The sequence below is a fragment of the Neovison vison genome, chromosome 3 (assembly GCF_020171115.1).
Source record: "Neovison vison isolate M4711 chromosome 3, ASM_NN_V1, whole genome shotgun sequence".
Lineage (NCBI taxonomy): Eukaryota > Metazoa > Chordata > Mammalia > Carnivora > Mustelidae > Neogale > Neogale vison.
In genome coordinates this window covers 9263667-9282277 of record NC_058093.1, presented here as the reverse complement: position 1 = coordinate 9282277, position 18611 = coordinate 9263667, and the positions used below count along the sequence as shown (strand labels likewise).

General features: G+C 41.7%; 1 protein-coding gene across 5 annotated transcripts in view; it reads left to right on the top strand.

The window, feature by feature from the left end:
• ANKRD44 (ankyrin repeat domain 44) overlaps positions 1–14953 on the top strand; it is a 321175-nt gene extending 306222 nt beyond the window's left edge. For 2 of the 5 annotated variants that reach the window (XM_044241217.1, XM_044241216.1), the window contains exons 23-28: positions 2259–2342; positions 3568–3713; positions 4153–4235; positions 6820–6902; positions 8135–8226; positions 11938–14953. In XM_044241217.1, the coding sequence (XP_044097152.1) occupies positions 2259–2342; positions 3568–3713; positions 4153–4235; positions 6820–6902; positions 8135–8226; positions 11938–11996 (547 nt within the window). In that variant the 3' untranslated portion in view covers positions 11997–14953. Of the gene's footprint in view, positions 1–2258; positions 2343–3567; positions 3714–4152; positions 4236–6819; positions 6903–8134; positions 8227–8342; positions 8978–10602 lie in introns of those variants that run through there. The other 3 variants (XM_044241214.1, XM_044241213.1, XM_044241215.1) reach the window with 2 other exon arrangements.
• Positions 14954–18611: the final 3658 nt, after the last annotated feature.

Genomic DNA, 18611 nt, shown 5'->3' with positions numbered 1-18611 from the left:
AAGGGGAAAAAAAGGCCTTTCAGTATCTTGCCCGGCTTCAGCCAGGATGAACAATAACTATTCCTGGCATTACTGAACAACCCATGAATTCAAGATCCCCTCAAAGATGGTGCAAAAGATGCTACTTTCCCAAGATCCAGAGCTACCTCCCCAAGGAAGTCAAAAGAAAGAAGGATTTAGGACAAACAAGGCCATAGCCGTCCCTGGGAGAGAAAAGGATCAGTAACCAATGGCTCTCTCAAAACCAAATAAACAAGAGTCTGAATTTGGAAAAGAAGGGACAACACAAAATTATACCTTCCCCCTTGACCAGCCGCCAGAGAGACCAGGAAAGCTGAATCTGGTGAGAATTCTCACCATTTGCCCAACCCTGCTGGTTTTCCCAAGTCCCATCTGCAGGCTCTGGAGTCAGTGGTGTTTAAAGTAGAGAGTATTATCCTGGCATCTACCAGAATTTGGCAAGATTTTTCTATTAATTTTCATTTTACTTCCGCTTAATTGTTAGAATAACTGGTAGCAGTTGATTGGAGAATTGTTTGGGGTCTCGTCAACACCGGAAGGGGTCCTTACAGGGGCCCTTCTTTGACGGTATATGTGGGGGCATTTGAGCCACTATCAGAGGATTTGCACGAAACCTTCTAGGACAGTCTTTCTTCCAGTGTCCTGATGGATTGCAAATGAGACACCAGTTTCTGAGTCAGTGTTTTGATGATGGTGCAATGAGGGAAGCCCAGGTGTGGTTTGGGGTTTCTGGCCTTGGAGCAGTTGCAGCAATAAAGCCACTAACTTCCCAGAGACTTGTTTCTGACCCTGTCGCCCCTTCGCAGTGGAAATTCAGATGGAGAATTCGTAGACTGTGAGCGCTGAGGTAAAGAAGGATAGAGGGCAGCAGCAGGAGTCATTTCACTCTTAACACTCTTTGTTTTAGGTACCTCTTGTGTCTTTAGTTTTTCATTAGCCTTGGCAGTGGATCTTTCAGTGAAGCTGTTTTGGAAGCTTGAAGCTTTTTAGAAGCTTCTGCATACCAGTTACAATAGGTATCCCATTCTGTTTGTAGATTTGGGAACCCTTGCTTTCAAGTGTAGTTCTTAAATGAATGATCTTATCTAACGGGAATATTCCCCATGCTGGTCATTGTAGTTCTGGGTTGTGTAAGTAAGATTTTGCCATTTTTGTAGATAACTATGGCAGCCACGGTGTGTGGACATAAAATAAGCAAGTGTTCTGGGAGGCACAATGCTCTGTTCTCTGAAACTCGAGGATCTCGTTTTTTTAGTGAAGGCTTGAGTCTCTTGGAGCCAAATTAATACCTGAAAGAGATGTGCCACCGGGTTTGGGATCTGTGTGGTGTTGGGATTCAGTGTACCTTGTTGCATGGAAATTTTCTTGAGGTTGGTGAGTGACCCACTGTCAATCTAACCTGTTCCATAACTGACTTATCCTATGGTGGGAGTCTTAGATGTATGTGGCGAGCACTCTAACGGCTTTTAAGTGCTCAACCCACGCCCATCCATTTTGTGGCTTTGCCTTCTGAGGTTCTCATTAACTATAGATCGTTTACTCTTCACAAGCTTTCTTTACCACGGTGGACACCCTAATGGCTTTTAAGAGTTCAGCTCTTCCCTATATAGACATTAATGTGCTATGGGTCAAAACAGTCTGCGGTTTTGTCTTCATTTATTTCGACAAATCTCCCAGTGGCTTACGCTATGGGCTGACCTAAAGGTCCCTGGTAGTCTGCTACTGTTGCGGATTCCCACTCTAGCTGTCCCAGAGCCTTTCCTGCATCACAGAATCTTTCTGGGAACGTTCCCTTAAAAAGTTTTGGATAAAGTTTGTTTGGCTTAGAGAGTTACACACAAGGAGGCAGACCTCAAATCCAAGAGTGACCCACCCTTAGCCCTTGGCAGCAAGAGGCACAGTGGACTCAGAGGGTTCGGCAGGTGCCTTGTGTCCGTGTCTGCTCCTGTAGGCTGTGAGGAGTCAACTTCAAATCCCACCTCGTCACTAAAACTGTTCAGATGGACTTTGAGGGTGAGACTGCCTGCCTCAGGAAGCGTTAAGTGAAGTTTATCTGTAGGACCTAAATTGTCTCCTTGAATTATTTGAACAGAACAGAAAGCACAGAGATTTGCACCAGACATTTTTTAATGTGTCTAATTGTTAAATATACGGTGCCCGGGACGATGGAGTAGGAGGGGATATATAATTTTTTTTAAATGTTAAATTTTTTAATGTAAAATCTATTTTCATTTTAGAATAAATGATCATGAGAATTGTGCATCATTGCTTCTTGGGGCCATAGATGCCAGTATTGTCAATTGCAGAGATGACAAAGGCAGGTAAGTGACCCTAAGGCGGCAGGCCTCTTGTCTTGATCAGTCTTAGTCTCTGCTTTGTGGTTGCAAAGTAGCCAAACACTTGTTACTTTTTAATTGAAAAAGTAACATAAAAGCATGGTTTTTATTTATCTTTTTTAAAAATTATTTTGTTTCCGTAATCTCTATACCCAACATGGGGCTCAAACTTACAACCCTGAGATCAAGAGTCACATGCTCTACCTCGTGAACCAGCCAGGCACCTCTAAAAGCATGGCTTTTAAAAATTAAATATAATAAAGAGTATATAATTAGGAGAAATTACTCTTAGTCTTTTCTTCCATCTAGAAAACTACCTTAAACTATTCTTTTAAAATTTTTATATCCTCTCCAATATTTTCTGTACGTAGCTATAACCATATATGAAAATATATGCTCATGTTCTTTTTATGCAAATAGGAGAATTCTATTGCAGTGCTCTGCTTTTAGTGTATCTTGGAGAACTTTTCATACCAGAATATATAGATTTATCATATTCTTTTTAAAGCTGGATATCACTTCATTGAATGGAAAGACATTTGCTCAGCCTGCCTTCTATTAAAGAACATTTAGTTGTTTCTAATATTTTACTGTTTCAAATATTTTACTATGAAACAGCCTAGTATTTTATGTGTCTGTTCACATGACCAAGTATGTCTAGGAGATGAAGTTTTAGATTTAATTTTTAATTTTGATAAATAATACAACTTGTGCTCTTAGAAAAAACAACTCTCCATATTAGATAATGGGGACTTTTTTATTATTTAAATACCCAATTATCTGCAAATTTAAGGCTCAATTTTGAAAGTTTCCTTTTTAAGTAATCTCTACACCCAGTGTGGGGCTCGAACTCATGACCCCAAGTTCAAGAGTCACGTACTCTACTGACCGAGCCAGACAGGCACCAAATCTGAAAATATCTTTATCAAAAATGGGAAGTCGCTGGAACTCAACATCAAAGGGTCAGTAAAGATGCTGATTTTATTATCAGGGCCATCACTGCCACCCTCCAAATCTAGGGGGCGCCATTCACATCGGTGACCGTTCGGTGTCCACCCAGAATGGACTTGAGAGAAGGCCTAATTGTTATTTCTGTAAACTGAGAAGTTTTAAGTCCCTGGGATGACACTGTGCCCATGTTTCTCAGGCGTATACAGAGAGAGTGTTGCGTTTAAAGGGAGCTAGAATCTTATTTGTTTTCCATCACCAGGACACCCCTGCATGCGGCGGCATTCGCTGACCACGTGGAGTGCTTGCAGCTTCTTCTGAGACACAATGCAGAAGTGAATGCAGCGGACAATTCAGGGAAAACAGCACTGATGATGGCGGCCGAGAACGGGCAGGCGGGCGCCGTGGGTATGTGCTCGGCTGGCAGGCTTCGTGCTCGGGCCCAACCCGACCGCAGTAACTTTGTAAAACCGAGAAACCAGTTAGTGTCTTGGTATATGCATGTAAAGAAGGCCAACGTTTTATTTAAGCCACTCGATTCTACTTGCTAATTGTCTTCAGTCCCCTGTTATTTGGTAATTGGTGGACCTTGTCTTTGAGCAATAAAAGAGCTCAACATTGAGAGACCAAATACAGCAACAGAATTATTTTACCTGAAATAACAAAGCTACAAAGATGATTACAATGAATGTCTATAGACCTTGGATTTCAACAGAACAGTAGGGCAATACATTTTTCCTTTTTTCTCTTTAAAAACATCAACTATGATGATGTGTCCATACTACTTTGAATGTGTTACTGTAATTAGCATGTCGCCTAAGTAACTCTCTTTTGGCTTTTTCTGTAGATATTTTGGTGAACAGTGCCCTGGCTGATCTGACTGTCAAGGATAAAGACTTGAACACATCCTTACATCTGGCTAGTAGCAAAGTATGTAAATGAATTTGAAACAGTGTTATCAGGGTTAACAGTGTTACTTCGGGTTGTAATCATACTCAACGCCGCTAAACCACTTAAACGCTCTCTCAGAAGTGTGTATCATGGCTCTTAATTAAGACGTGCGTTTTCTCAGGGTGTTGTCCACTGTCAGCAGGATGGAAGGGGAAGAAGCCACAGGGCAGACCCACGTAGGGGTTGACCAGGATATGCTTTCCAGGGCATCGGCCACCTCCATTCTTACTCAGTCTGTCTCCTGATGCTGTCACTCCCTCCGTCTCTAGGGGGTGTGGCACCACCACATCAACTTGGGTTTAGACACAGGTTAGGACCTTAGTTATGGGGCTTCTTAAATACAACCAGGTCCACTTGTTTTCATTTTGTTCCCTTTGAAGACATTGTAATTTATAACACAGCCCCAAAAATACTCTCCTCGGAGGCAAGTAAGTGCGTTCGTGTGCATTTCTACCCTTTGCCCTTTTTTCCTGGTCCACAGTTCAATGCAAGGAATGTGTTCGAGGTTTTTTGTTTTTCTTTTCTTTTTTCTTTTTTTTTTTTTTTTAAAGATTTTATTTATTTATTTGACAGAGAGAAATCACAAGTAGGCAGAAAGGCAGGCAGAGAGAGAGAGGGAAGCAGGCTCCCTGCTGAGCAGAGAGCCCGATGCGGGACTCGATCCCAGGACTCTGAGATCATGACCTGAGCCGAAGGCAGCGGCTTAACCCACTGAGCCACCCAGGCGTCTTTTCTTTTTTTAAGAGCATTGTGTTCACGTGTAGCTCAAGATTCCTGCTTCGGTAAAAGATAAATGGTATATAAATATACACAATTTTACAAAAACAAGATCATGTTTTAAAACCTTAAAACCTGCTTTTGTTCCTGAATTGTATCTTATGAATCTTTTTTTAAAGACTTATTTATTTTAGAGAGACAGAGAGAGTGGGGGGAAGGGCAAAGGGAGAGAATCTTGAAGCAGACCCCTGCTGAAGCCCATGAGATCATTACCTGAGCCGAAATCAAGAGTTCGATGCTTAACGGACAGAGTCCCCCACACACCTCATGAATATCTTTCTTTTAGATATCAAATTGTATCACGTTTTAGAAAACGTATGGTATTCTACCTTAAGAATGTGCCATCCTTTATTCCAACCATCCTCAATGGTTAGACATTTGCTTATTTTCAAACATATGCTACTATAGGTGGTGCTAATTGTAGAGAATTTTTTTTTTTAAAGAATTCTTACTCCTTCCTTTAAGATAGATTCCTAAATGTAAAACCATTGAGCCTAAAGCTGTGAAGATTTTTCAGCCCAAATGTACCTCTCGTAAGATCACAACCATTTACCCTCCACCGGCAGCACGTGAGAATGACAACTCCAAGGACATTTCTGAAACTGCATTTCTGGGGCTCCCTTATAAGGCGTTATAGTGTGTGACTGTAGTTAACACCAGTGGTGGTGGTTGGCTTCAACATGGTAATGGTGTTAAAGGTGTCCTCTGTGGTACCAGATGCTTTGGCCATTCCTTTCAGCCGTTGTACTTTCTCACTTCTTGCTCTGGGAAGCCCGTGGAAACCCCAAAAAGGGCTCCATTTCACGAAGTTTATTTCAAAGTGTAGTGTTTTCAGGAAGAGAAGTTCGGTGCTCTTCAAACTTGATTATGCAAAGCAATCACCAGAGGCTCTTGTCAAAAATGCAGGTCTAGAGTGGGGCCTGAGATTCAACCTTTCTAACTCCCAGGTTGCTGGTCTGTGCGCCACACTTTGAGGATCAAAGTTAAGGAAACCAGGGCATAGACCTGAAATCGTGGAAGGGTCTCTAGACTTTCCAGTTAAATTTTTTTTTTTAATTATCAACCATCTCCTTTAAGATACAAGCAGGTATCTTGCCCTGATTGAGGAAGAAAAGAAGGAGCTTTCCTGAAAGTCCCTTCCCAGCACGAAGCAGTACGTAGTGATAAGTGATACTGATAACAGACATCATGGAAATTTCAAGGGTAGATGGGTCCCTGGAGTGGTCAGTGAAGGCTTGAGGAAGGAGATGGGACAGTTGGCTTTGCTGAGCTAGCTTCTGCCTCAGCTCTCTCAACAGTACTGCTGCAGTTATCTTCGAAATATTAATATATATATTTTTAAAGATTTCACTTTATTTATCTGATAGAGAGAGAGAATGTGAGAGAGGGAACACAAGCAGGGGGAGTGGGAGAGGGAGAAGCAGGCTTCCCGTCCAGCAGGAAGCCCTATGTGGGCCTCGATCCCAGGACTCTGGGATCATGCCCTGAGCGGAAGGCAGCCACTTAACCGACTGAGCCACCCAGGCGCCCCACTATATTAATATTTTAGATCAGCTTTACATTATTCAAGTCCTAAGACCTTACCCAGAATTTTTAAGAGTCTAGGGTCCTTTAACTATTTGCTTTTTAGAAGAAAAAGGAATTACTCAGAAAGTTGCCTTATAAAATGTTCTTAGGCAAATGATGTTCAGTTTAAATTTAAAGCCCAATGAAGTAATTTTTCAGGAGCTTTTCTCTGTTTATGTCCCGTGTTTCTTACCATTTTGTTTTTTTTTTTCTTCATTAGGGTCATGAAAAATGTGCCTTGTTAATACTTGACAAGATACAAGATGAGAGCCTTATTAATGCAAAAAATAATGCACTGCAGACGTAAGTGTGACTTCTAAAGTTTGACTTGGACCCAGATTCATAGTCGTTGACTTGGCAAATATTTAGAGTATCCTGTGTACCAGAGAATACAGTGGTGAAAAACACAGACCTGGCTTCCCCTTCACGAAGTTTAGAGTCACATACCTACAAATGCTGACCAAGCTAGACATTTTTTTTTTTTTAAAGATTTTATTTATTTATTTATTTATTTATTTATTTGACAGAGATCACAAGTAGGCAGAGAGGCAGCCAGAGAGAGAGAGGAGGAATGAGGCTCCCCACTGAGCAGAAAGCCAGATGCCGGGCTCTATCCCAGGACCCTGGGATCATGACCTGAACCGAAGGCAGAGGCTTTAACCTACTGAGCCACCAAGGCACACCAAGCTAGACATTTTTAGTTAGAATCTTTATTTTGTTATGCCTTCATGGAATTTTGTAATATAATATATTAGCATTATGTGTTCTTACTGGAAAATGACAGTTTTATAAATCATGTTCTCAGAATACATTTGAAGAGTTTCTAAGCAGTTTGTCTTTGTTATATTTTAATATAATTCAGTGTAATCCTCAGCATGAAAGACCTAAATCTGATTCACTTCCCATTTTAGGAAATTACCTATACATTTAAGGGCAAAGGAATATTGGGATTTTTTTTCCCGTTAAGTTTCTTAAGAAGTGTATAGCAGAAATGAATATACTGGGTTTGACATTACTCTTTAAGGTATTCTAAATCCAACAAAATATCATTTAGTACATTTAGTAATAACAGGGAGGTTTAAGATAAATATATATGGGTGATACTAATACCAGTCATCTTGATGTACCGTGTGAAACAGTGACTCAAATGCTGAGGTAGAAAGGAAGGTAGAAAGCAAGCTAGAGCTTACGTTCCTTTTCTGGCTTCCTGTGTACTGCCATTGAGGTCATTTGAGATCCAGAATATTTGTCATATCTGCAGAGAAATCTGGGCCGACATGGAAAAAGAGTTGGATGTTAACACCTGGAAAAGATCTGGTCGACAAATATTTTTATTTTAAAAAAGTAATAATATGCACATATTTTCTTAAGTATTTATTTTGTATTTATATATAAATATACTTTATATTTATATATATTGTATTGATTAAGTATTTTCTTAAGCATTTTCTTCCTTTTGGCAATGCAGCTCCCCACAATGACACATTCTCACACCACTTCGTGTCCCAGTTGACGCTGGTGCTGTCTTCTTTCAGACCCCTCCACGCTGCCGCGCGCAACGGCTTGAAGGTGGTGGTTGAGGAGCTGTTGGCCAAAGGGGCCTGTGTACTCGCTGTGGACGAAAACGGTAAGTGGGACGGTAAGCAGTTGCCGCAGGGGCCTTCCCTGTGCTGTGAAGCCGGGGCAAGTGAGGATGATGGGTGCTCATTCAAAAGGCAGTAAGAATGCTCTCCCCCTTGGCAGTTTCTGTGCGTGCGACATCCAGCAGGGATGGTCCGTCTGTCTGTCTCTGTGAAACACGTGTCCGCGCACGGCCCAGCGGTGCCCTCCACCCTGCATGTGACAGCAGAAGCTCCTCTCTAGCCCCCAGCGCGGCGGCTCAGCCCTTTCGGACTCTGAAAAGCTGGCAGACGCCGGCAGACGGGCGTTCAGAATTCTAACCGCCCGCGCTGGAGAGTTAGAGACCACACGTGTCATTAATGCATGCTCAGGGGCTCCAAGAAAGACCTAGGTCTTCGTATTTCAGTTCATTCTGAGATCAAACTTTTTTTTTTCTTTTTAAAGAACAGATCAAAACTCATATTCTCAGTAAGGATATGTGGGGAGCAGGAGTACAATTTTTGAATGACTTTCAAGGCTTGAAAGCTTCTCCTGATCTATGTAACATTCCTTTTCTAAATGAACTCTCAACAGAAGCTTCCTACTCTGCTTCCTTGGAAAGTGAATGAATAACAGAATTATGTGAAACTACCTTTTTAAGCACAATACCTATTAACCATGGGGAGTGAGAGACAAATTTCTGGATATTTATGAATGATGTAATTTTTTCAATGTGTCATTAATTGTGGCATTTAATTAAAGTATTATCATTAACACAACTCAATTAATGCTTATTACAGGTATTGGAACTAGCAGCCCATGCCTGTTTCTCAGAAGTAAGCATTAGCCATATGACATCATTAGCTAATTCCTACTAGTTTTTGTTTTGCAGCCCCGTTTATCCTAGCATGTACCCCTCTCTGTCCCCAACCTGACTCATCCAGGAGGTGCAGAAAGTTCCCTACTGCCTCATCTCCTCGGTTGTCCCTCCTTCCTTTCCCTCGCCCTCTTACCACTATTATGTAGCTTAGGGTTGGCATGCAGAAGTACACAGTTCTTTCTTCAAAATGGCCCAGAGAGCTCAAAAGAAATCAGTAGTGTCTTTCCCCGTGGTAAGCCTGCTGCATCTGAGGCTTCCCCTGCCAACAGCAATCTTAGGGACGAGAGCCCTGGATCAGTGGAGCTGAGGCCTTTCTGGAGCTCACTTGCATCCCAGAGGCCTGGGAACAGTTTGAGGCAGTTTTGTCCAGCACGACACTCATAAATCCTTTAGTCCTCCGGGACTTCCGTGGGATGGAATGTTCAGATTCCCGTCTGTTCTTACTTGGTTTCATGCTGTAGAGAGGAAAGATCTGTTGGGGGCTGGGGGAGGGGCAGAAACTCTCCAATGTTGATAGGAGTTGACAAAATGTGGAGTTTTATCACACTAGCCACTAGCTCTGAATAAATAAGGGAAGGATGATAGGAAATCTGCGGGTGGAGGGCATAGGCTGACCCTTTCAGGTCAGTAGAATGAAGGTTGGATAAGGGCGGTAATTAAGTCCCAGAATGTATCTACCTCCCCCTGCACGTGTTAGGTTAGTTTTCTCTTCCAGATGGGACCCATCAAGTCTCAATGGTGGAGAATGACAGGACTCCACAGCCATTTTCCGACACCAATCATTGTTGGGCGACTTTGGTGGGTTGGTGTTGCTATGTTTTAAAATTCTGTTAAATTTCTCTTAAATGATAGTAAGTTTTAAATCACAAACAGCCAGTGCTTTCCTGTCTGATCTGCTCCAACGATTCCATTTTCCTAGAACGAGTTCACGGGTACATACTTTATATAAACACACGTAAAGCAAGAAAACTGCGTTAGTCGCATTTGCAGACTTGGGATTTTCAATGTTTTCTAATCCGACACGCGATTACCTGCTATGAAAGTCATTGTTCTCAGAATGAGAGTGTTCCGGCCCAAGCCTGAGGCGCATGGTGTGCCTTGGTGTGTGTGTGCTCTCAAGTGGAAACACCTCTGTGGTTGTCCTGGTGCTGTCATTTTTGTTTTTGTTTTTGTGTTGGGGGGTGTCATTTGTTTGTGTGTGTCTGTAATTGGGTCCCACCCCTGCCCCCTTGTGTTTCTGTTCATTAGATGAAGACTAGAGTTCTGCCTAACTTCGGGTAACATAGTGCTTGTTGTCATGTAAACGGAAAAAACAAGTCCCCTTCATAAAATGTCTCCCCTCCCAGTTCCCTCTAGCCTGACCCCTAGCATGACTTGTGGGAAGTAACTCCTCTTTTTGCCTGGCATGATTTCTAACTCAACATACATCTCCACGTGTGAGGTCGTATGAGATGTACTGTGGAATGCTCACGCCGCCTTTGGATTTCCTGGACTAACCACTGCCTTGTCTGCATTTACGCCCAGGTCATACCCCGGCCCTGGCTTGCGCTCCTAACAAAGACGTGGCTGACTGCCTGGCCCTCATTTTGGCTACCATGATGCCTTTTTCTCCTTCCAGTACAATGACGGCTGTCAACTTCGTTTGTTTTAAAAAAGACAATTTGAGCAGGACGACCCTCTCCAATCTGGGTAGCATGGTTAGCCTGTGCAGTAACAACATAGGCTCAGAGGATGGGTACAATGAAAATGACTCTGATTCCGAAACGTTTTGACTTTGGACTGTAGAAGCTTTTCCTTGATCACCCATATTGGAAGAAGGGAAAGAAACATGAATTCCAGGCTTATATTGTGTTTGAGTATTATTATGGGCCTGGGCTTCCAGAAGCCAGTAGAAAAGGAATTAATCAAATCAAGGGAGGGCAGCTAGGCTGTAGGGCAAGGCACTCACAGAAATGGGCCCTGATTTTTATTTGTGTTTTCATGTTTTCCTTAGATCTAAGCTACTTCTGTGCAAGTCTACCTCTCATTTTAAGTAAGACATTTTAAGTAAAAAATGAATTTGGTTCTTTTTCTTTTGGCATAATGTAATTGAGGGGGAATGGTTCTCTAGAAAGAATTTTTTTTTTTTATTTACTCACTGAGCAGTGAGTTCTCAGAAGTATATCAATGTGACATTCGTGTCCCCTGAGGGAAGGGGAAGAGAGGGTGGGAATTGCCTCAAACCTCTTCTCACTTTGATGTTTACTTCCTCACTAGAAGCCAAAGCTAGAGGTGTTCATCTTCAGAAATGATGCCTGTAATAATCTTTTTAAGGGAGTCCAATTATGCATATCCTCTCTATAGCAAGCACTTAAATATCCAGAACTTCTTTCCAAGGATTTTTATTAAAGTTGCCAGATGAATGGAAAAATTCACCAAAAATTTAAGTTGCTTTTTTCTTTTAACACAAATATGGCCCCTAGTACTCCCTGTAACGAGCCTGGAACTAATTTTCCACTGCCTGATTGAACCCAAATCTGTCTAGTAATATTTCAGGTGAAAAATTGTATTGCACCAGAACTTTGAGACATATGCAGATTTAATATGTGGCTACCTTTTATTTATGTTTTTGTTAGTTCATCCTTAAATCAGAATGCTAGCTTTTTAAAAAGGTCAGAACCATCAGTTGCTTATCAGTAGTAAAGTATTAAATGAGCTTCTCAGTCAAGGTCATACCAAGTGAGTGGAAGGGTGATGACAAAGGGAAACAAGGTACAAAACAGAAGGTAGAAATGGGTGATGTGAAAATTAAAGCCACTTGATAGTTGCTTGATGATCGAATCAACATAGTGAATACTGTGTCTGCTCCCTCTGCCAAAGCTTCTAGGTCAAATGGACCCCGTTCTGCACCTGGAATAGCTGTACAAAAAGAAGAATGAGACTCTTTAAACATTACGCACATACACACACACACATATGTATATGTATATGTGTATATATATATATATATATATGTCTGTAGTTCATCAACCAGCTGTACGTGAGGACCAAACTGCTTCAGTCTAAAACAGAAGAATTTAAATTGCTTTCCTTCAAAATGCAAGTGAGAACTGAAGTAGCTTTTCTATGGAGTTAAAATGTAATCTTTTTGTGTAACAGTCTTTGTTGTGTTTTATATTTCTTATGACACAGATTTCTGGTTGGTGGCTTAACATTTGTAACTGATGACCTGTTGACCAAGGCTTATTTTTTTTGCCAAACTAGAGAAAAATGTTCATATACTTTCGATGTAAATGTGTTTATATTTATTTGAAATGAAACAAAGGCCGAGGGAACATCCACTGGTTGTTCTCTGCTTTAATCGCTGTGTGTCTTACTTGGAATAACACAAAAGCAGGAAAGCACGCAGGACCCTCGCTGGGCTAACCGGCCGGCCTGGGGCCAAGCCCAGCATTTCCCCTGCTGAGATTTCCTCGGGCTCTTCCACGTCGGTTGGAAAGGGGTACAGCCTCCATTACTCAGCCCCAGTCTGTAGCCAGCCTGGAGCGTTTGGGAGACACTGCCATCCTTATGCTCTTCTGCAAGATGAGAACTGAGGTGTGTGGTGGGTCATACGCACAAAGGTGACCCAAAGAAATTTACGGAAATTACTCTGAACACACTGAAAATCTCACGTGGTCCCAGTAACCTAATGGGAAATGATGTCAGTGTGTGAGCACGTGTAACCAGGAGAGGAAATACAAATCACCAGCTCATGTGCTATTTTCCACTTGAGGAAGAAACGGGAGAGAAACATGTTGTCAGGACTCTGACATTTTATAGTCAGTTCCATTTTCAACCGTGGAAATTTCTATTTTCTAACGTATGTGAGATATTTTTAAAACAGTGTTCTAGCATATCTGGATCAAATACACACGCTGTATTCTATTTTTCATCTAATCAGAAAAGACTTTACTCTTACTCTTTTAATATCCTGACTTAATGCAAAACTCACCTTGGGTTCTTCACAAATGAGAACTTGTTCAGAGGACTTACAGAATTGGTAATAATTTCCCGGGAAGTTTTCGACACCACCAACATTGTTTTTTCATGTTTTGGTGTTGTGGTCCCCCTCCTTCCTCTGTCCTTTTTGTTCGTTTAGAGAAGACGAGTTTTTGAAAAGAAGATAAATTGCTAATGAGCAGTAACGACCTTATCTTTACCAAAACACTGAAAAGTAAGCGAGCTCCAATGCTAAAAAAAAAAAAGCACAGTATACTGTGGTGTCTTTTTCTAGAAGTGAATGGAAATCTTGGTGCATTGGCATTTAAAGCAGGAAAGGAAATGCCCGCTTGTAATGGTGAAGCAGCATTCACATTTTTCCTGTAGAGTAGCACAGAGAACAAGGAAGGTGGCAGCAAAGCAGTGCCGGCCCGGGGACATTTCTCTCCACAGAGCTGCATTTTGACTTTTCCCCACTCTCTCACGGATAGAAGAAGGAGGACAAAAGAACAAAATGAACTCATGCTCGCCGTGAATTGTCCATGGAATCAAACCTCCCTCCCACTCTCTCACTGTTTCTCCATTCCCCGAGACCAAATTTTTTTCCTTTAGGAAGTGACTTCAAAAACTATGAGTTCTGTGTGTTTTAAGTACATCTCTTAGAAATAGAACTAGATATGCAATGTAGCTTTCTAAGCAAAACACACACACACGCACACACACACACAGAGCTTTGTGCTTTTAAGCAAGTCTTGGTTGTGTAGTGCTTTTTACCTGACTGTGTTATTTTTAGTCTGTATTTCAGCCATATTCACAGGGATCACGTTTTCATCACACTTACCTATTCGCCGTGTCTGCCTGTCCTTGGTAAATCCATTACTATCTCCAAATTGCCTAAAATCTGCTATGATTCTACAGTAAAAAGCTCAGGGGATTTCTATTTATCACTACTAAAAGGGCACTGTAGTATGTTTTGGTACTTTAGGCAGTCAACAGCTGCTTGATTTTTTTTTATTTTATTATGAAATTAGAACAAGAACATCAAACGGATGTGCTGCACTGTTCGTCCTGTTGAGCAACCTGGTTTGCTTATCTGTTGCGTTGGTTGAAGAACTCATCCCTTTTTTTTGTCTTGTAATATGAAGTTAGAGTGCCTTTTTATATTTGTATATTCTGAAGATGTTCTGTGAAATGTTTTGTATTTTTTCCTTTGAGTGTTATCAGAGCAATATAATACCAGTGAGTTTTCATTTCAGCCTTTCTTTGAATGTATAAAGTGTCTTTTTCCTCTTTCCCCTTACCTGCTTAGAAATGAAAATGAAAATGCCGAAGTTTTCTATAGGAATTATGTTTAATTTTGCAGTGCTAAAATGCTTTCTTCTTACAAAACTGTAAACCATAGGTCAATGTTAGAGGGGAAAAGCGTTTTAAGATAGTGACAATCTGAGTGTGTGTAAAAATGTAATTCTATGCGTTTCTTATGCAGTGATCTAAAAATTCAATGCAAATACCTTTTGTTTGGTAGTTTTGTCTACATATTTTATGCTTTAGCATGTGCAATATATCTTTGCAAAGCACGATGATACAAATCTGGTGCCAGTGTTATATTTTGCATAACATATTTGTAACAGCATAAAATACTGTTTGATGCTTTCAGTGGGATTTTGTCTGTAATGTTTGCTTATGTAAATTGGAGTTGAATGACTCTGGTAAATGTCATGACTGTAAAAATGAGGGAAATGACTTTTAGTTCAGTGAATGACTTTGAACCAATCTGAATCTTTTCAAGCACAGTTTAATACTTTTTCAACTACTGAATGCTAATAATGTAATGAAGTACTTAACTGTAATATACTATGGAAATGCATTCAGATGGTTATTTTTACAAATAAAAACGGTACAAATATTGTTGCAATTTGTGTTTGTCTTTACTTTTTCTGATTTATCCTTTTTTACCAGTTGCTCTGCTAATTTACATCTTTGCTTCCACCAAAGCCAAAATGACCTTACATTTTGAAAATTACTAATCAAGATAGAAGAATATTTCCAGATTTGCATTTCTGTTTGTAACACTGCAGTTGGTGGGGCCAGGGGAAGTCAGACATGTATATTTGTGTATGTTCTATATATTAATGCCTGTTTTCTGGAAATGATTTGAGCTGGCCTGCAACAAAGGGTGTGTGATAAACTAGAAGTAGAAAAATGAGGACAGGGAAAAAGAATACAAATACGGGAACCGTATCATTTAATACAGTGGCTATGACTGAATGGGAGTTTACTCCAGCTCCCTTGAGATCAAGATGAGAGGGGAGATGGGGCTGATCACATGTATCAGAAAGGAGGAAGCCTACCAAGTCATCAAAATGGTGGAATCAACCACACTTCCTTTTGTGGCCGCCACTAAAACCACAACACAGGGTCGCATCTCTCCGCACTATTCTTAGACGTCACTGGAGAATTTCCTCTGTCCTCACCAGTCAAAATTTCTCTGCTAAAGTAATCATTTCAGGGACAGCCCCTGGAAGCGTTAAGGAACAAATTCCCAGTGACACTGTTTCCAGTGGATGAGAAAGAGCTTTCAGGGTGGGGCCCTCTTGAGTTCCTCAAAGCAGTGTCTTAGAAAGTTTGCAGTTCTTGCTAAGTCTAGCCTGACCCCGGCGCCATCTTTTCCACGAAGAGACGGAATCCCAGAAAAATTAGATAATTTGCTCGACTGTGTATAACTGATGCTCTCAATGCACAACCTGTGCCAATATGTTCTTTCATTTATGCCGTCCTGGCAATAATGTTTTGCGGTTGTTGGCGTTTTTTCCTGCTAGAGGTGTTCAGGGAGGTTTCGCACTTTGCAAGTCTCACTCCTTACTCAAATATGCAGCTGTGGGTGCTCATCATTCCTGAAGACTATAAAGCTGGAATCACACCTCAGGTGGGTACTCTCCGTAGTCTAGAGCTGAGCGGTGCATTGGTTATCCAACCTCATGTAACAGATGTCATGTCTGTTACATGCCTGTTACAATGTCATGTAACAGCCACCTAGTGGCTTCAAACAGCAAATGGTTACTAAATCTCATGGTTTCTGAGAGTCAGGAGTCCAGGCATGACTGAGGTGGGTCTTCTGCCACGGGACCCTCGGGGGCTGTAACCATAGTGTGAGCCAAGGAAAGATCCGTTTCTAAGCTCACTCATATGGTTGTTGGCACATTCTCTGTGAGTTGTTGGACTGAGGCTCTCGTTCCTTGACGGCCGCTAGCTGCCTTCACTTCCATGCCAAATGGGCCATTCCAAAAAACGGCAGCTCCAAACAGGGCAGCTTACGTCACAAGAACTAGCAAGCTGAGAAAAGCCAGAAAGAGAAAGTGCAAGACAGACGTACCAGCTTTTAAGCTGAATACTGAAGGGCCATTCCATCATTTCCCCTGTATTTTATTCATAGGAAGCAAGTCCCTGGATTTGTCCCACATTCAAGGGAAGGGTTATTACCAAAGAGTGTGACGACCAGGAGGCAGGAATCACCAGGAACTATCTGGGACGCAGGTTATGACACCGGATCTGTCACAGTGTCCCTCCAGAATCTAGCGTCCTCCTGGAATAACTTCTTGCTTGCTTCTTTCCTTGCTAAGGAAAGTGTTTACTTTACCTTTTGTTTACTAAATTCAAGAAAAACATAGGGATCCCCTGACTTCACTTGTGCTCTCTCAAGCAGAGAGGAGCTCATGACCTCCACGGCACCGTTTCTGTTGTTGAACATTGATGTGGGCGCGTTGTCTCCAAATTGCTTTTTTAAAGGATCCTTCTCTCTAATTCCACTCAGTAGGTTTAGATGCCCACACATCCATCCCTCGTTTAACACACTTCATGTGTTCCAGAATTAGCTTGCAAGGCACAAAGACATTAAGCTAAAAGGCTATTAACATAACATAAAAATATTGTGGGTAAAAGCACTATATGAATTGTCTGTAGCAAATTTCATGCTAAAGATACATTTGCTGTAAAATACCAAGCAGCAGAGATAATGGCCTCTGCCATTCATTAACTTTGGAGCATTCCAGGGAGTCACTGGAAAATGGGAGCATTTGCGACTGACCCAGGGACTGGTGGGTGCGAGGGTTTGCTGCTAGCATTGACTGTACTAACAGGACGAGACCGGGGGAACCCGATCTCCCACCAAGGCCTGCGCGCGGCTACCCCACCCCCAATGCCCGTGCTCCCCCACCTCCTGCTCGTCTGCCTCCTCATCTCCTGTTCCTTAGTCATTTTTCATCAATTAATTATTCGTGAAGCCAGCCGTATTTTTACATCTATTTTCACAGGAGTTGCATAAACAGGCTCTAAGCTTAAGAAAAAGAATTTCAGAAGCAAAGACCAGGAATGGTCCCCGATTGTGTGTTTTTTCCAGAAAAGATCACATACAGGTTAGTGGAAAAGGATAAAGCACTGTATAGATTTGAGACAAAGATTTAATTCTTTTGTTATTAAATACACGAATGTACATATGCAAATGTACATTCCTTGTCTTAACCAGGGAATCGTTGTCTCTTCTTCACAGGTGGGGAACCCCCTTCACAAAGATGGGGCACCTGGGCCACAGTCACCCAGCAAGTTCTGGCAACAAAGAACTGTTCCTTCACATAGTTCTCTGGGTACTAGTAGACAACAATTTCTAGGATACTTTTTTTTTTTTTTTTTTGGTCTTTCTGGCTGCCACCCACATAGAGAAGTGACAGATTAATGAAGTTAAATCTAGAAGAATTTTGTAATTTTCAAAAGTAAAAATGTTGAAGCAGTACTTAGAGTACAAAAACCTTGCCCCTGTTTATATTCAGTTGAAAGTGCACGGCAGGTTTGAGAACTTGAATAACCCATCTTTCTTACAGTCGGGTCTCCTAAGAATTACAAAATCTAAGCTCAGATCTTAATGACAAGAAGTTGCCAACCATATAAAGATCAGAGGAAAGGGAACAGTCAGTGCCAACACCCAAAGGCAGAAATGAGCTTGGTATGTTCTAGGAACAGAAATGGGGCCCGTATGGCTGCAGACTTGTAGGGTGGGGGAGGGTGGTAGAAGATGAGATTAAGAGCAATCTGAGACCAGATCTTACTAGAGTTTATGAACCAGAAGTAGTAGTTTCTGTTTTACTCTGAATGTGATAAAAATCACCTGGAGAAGTTTCAAGCAGAAAAATGGCTGTGGTTCTGTTTCATTTTGAAAAGATCACTCTGACCAGTTCAGTGGCCACAGCAATGGTCTAGATAAGTAAGCACGGTGGCTTGGATTGGTGTGGCAACAAGGGAATGGCAACAAGAGAATGTGGCAATCTTGGGGTATTCTTGAAAGTAGAGTTGGCTGAACTTGCTGATGGTTTGATGTCAAGGGAACAGTCTAGAGTTTGGCGGAGAGGCTGGGGCTGTACCTATAGATGACCGTGGGAGAGGGCTTTGGGAATAGAGAGAGACGGGAGTGCTGAATCATGGACACACCAACATGTAGCGGTCAGGAAGAAGAGAGGACCTAGCAGAGACCATCAGGGAGGAGTGGCCGGTGAGGAAGGAGGGAACGTAAGAGAACATGGTAT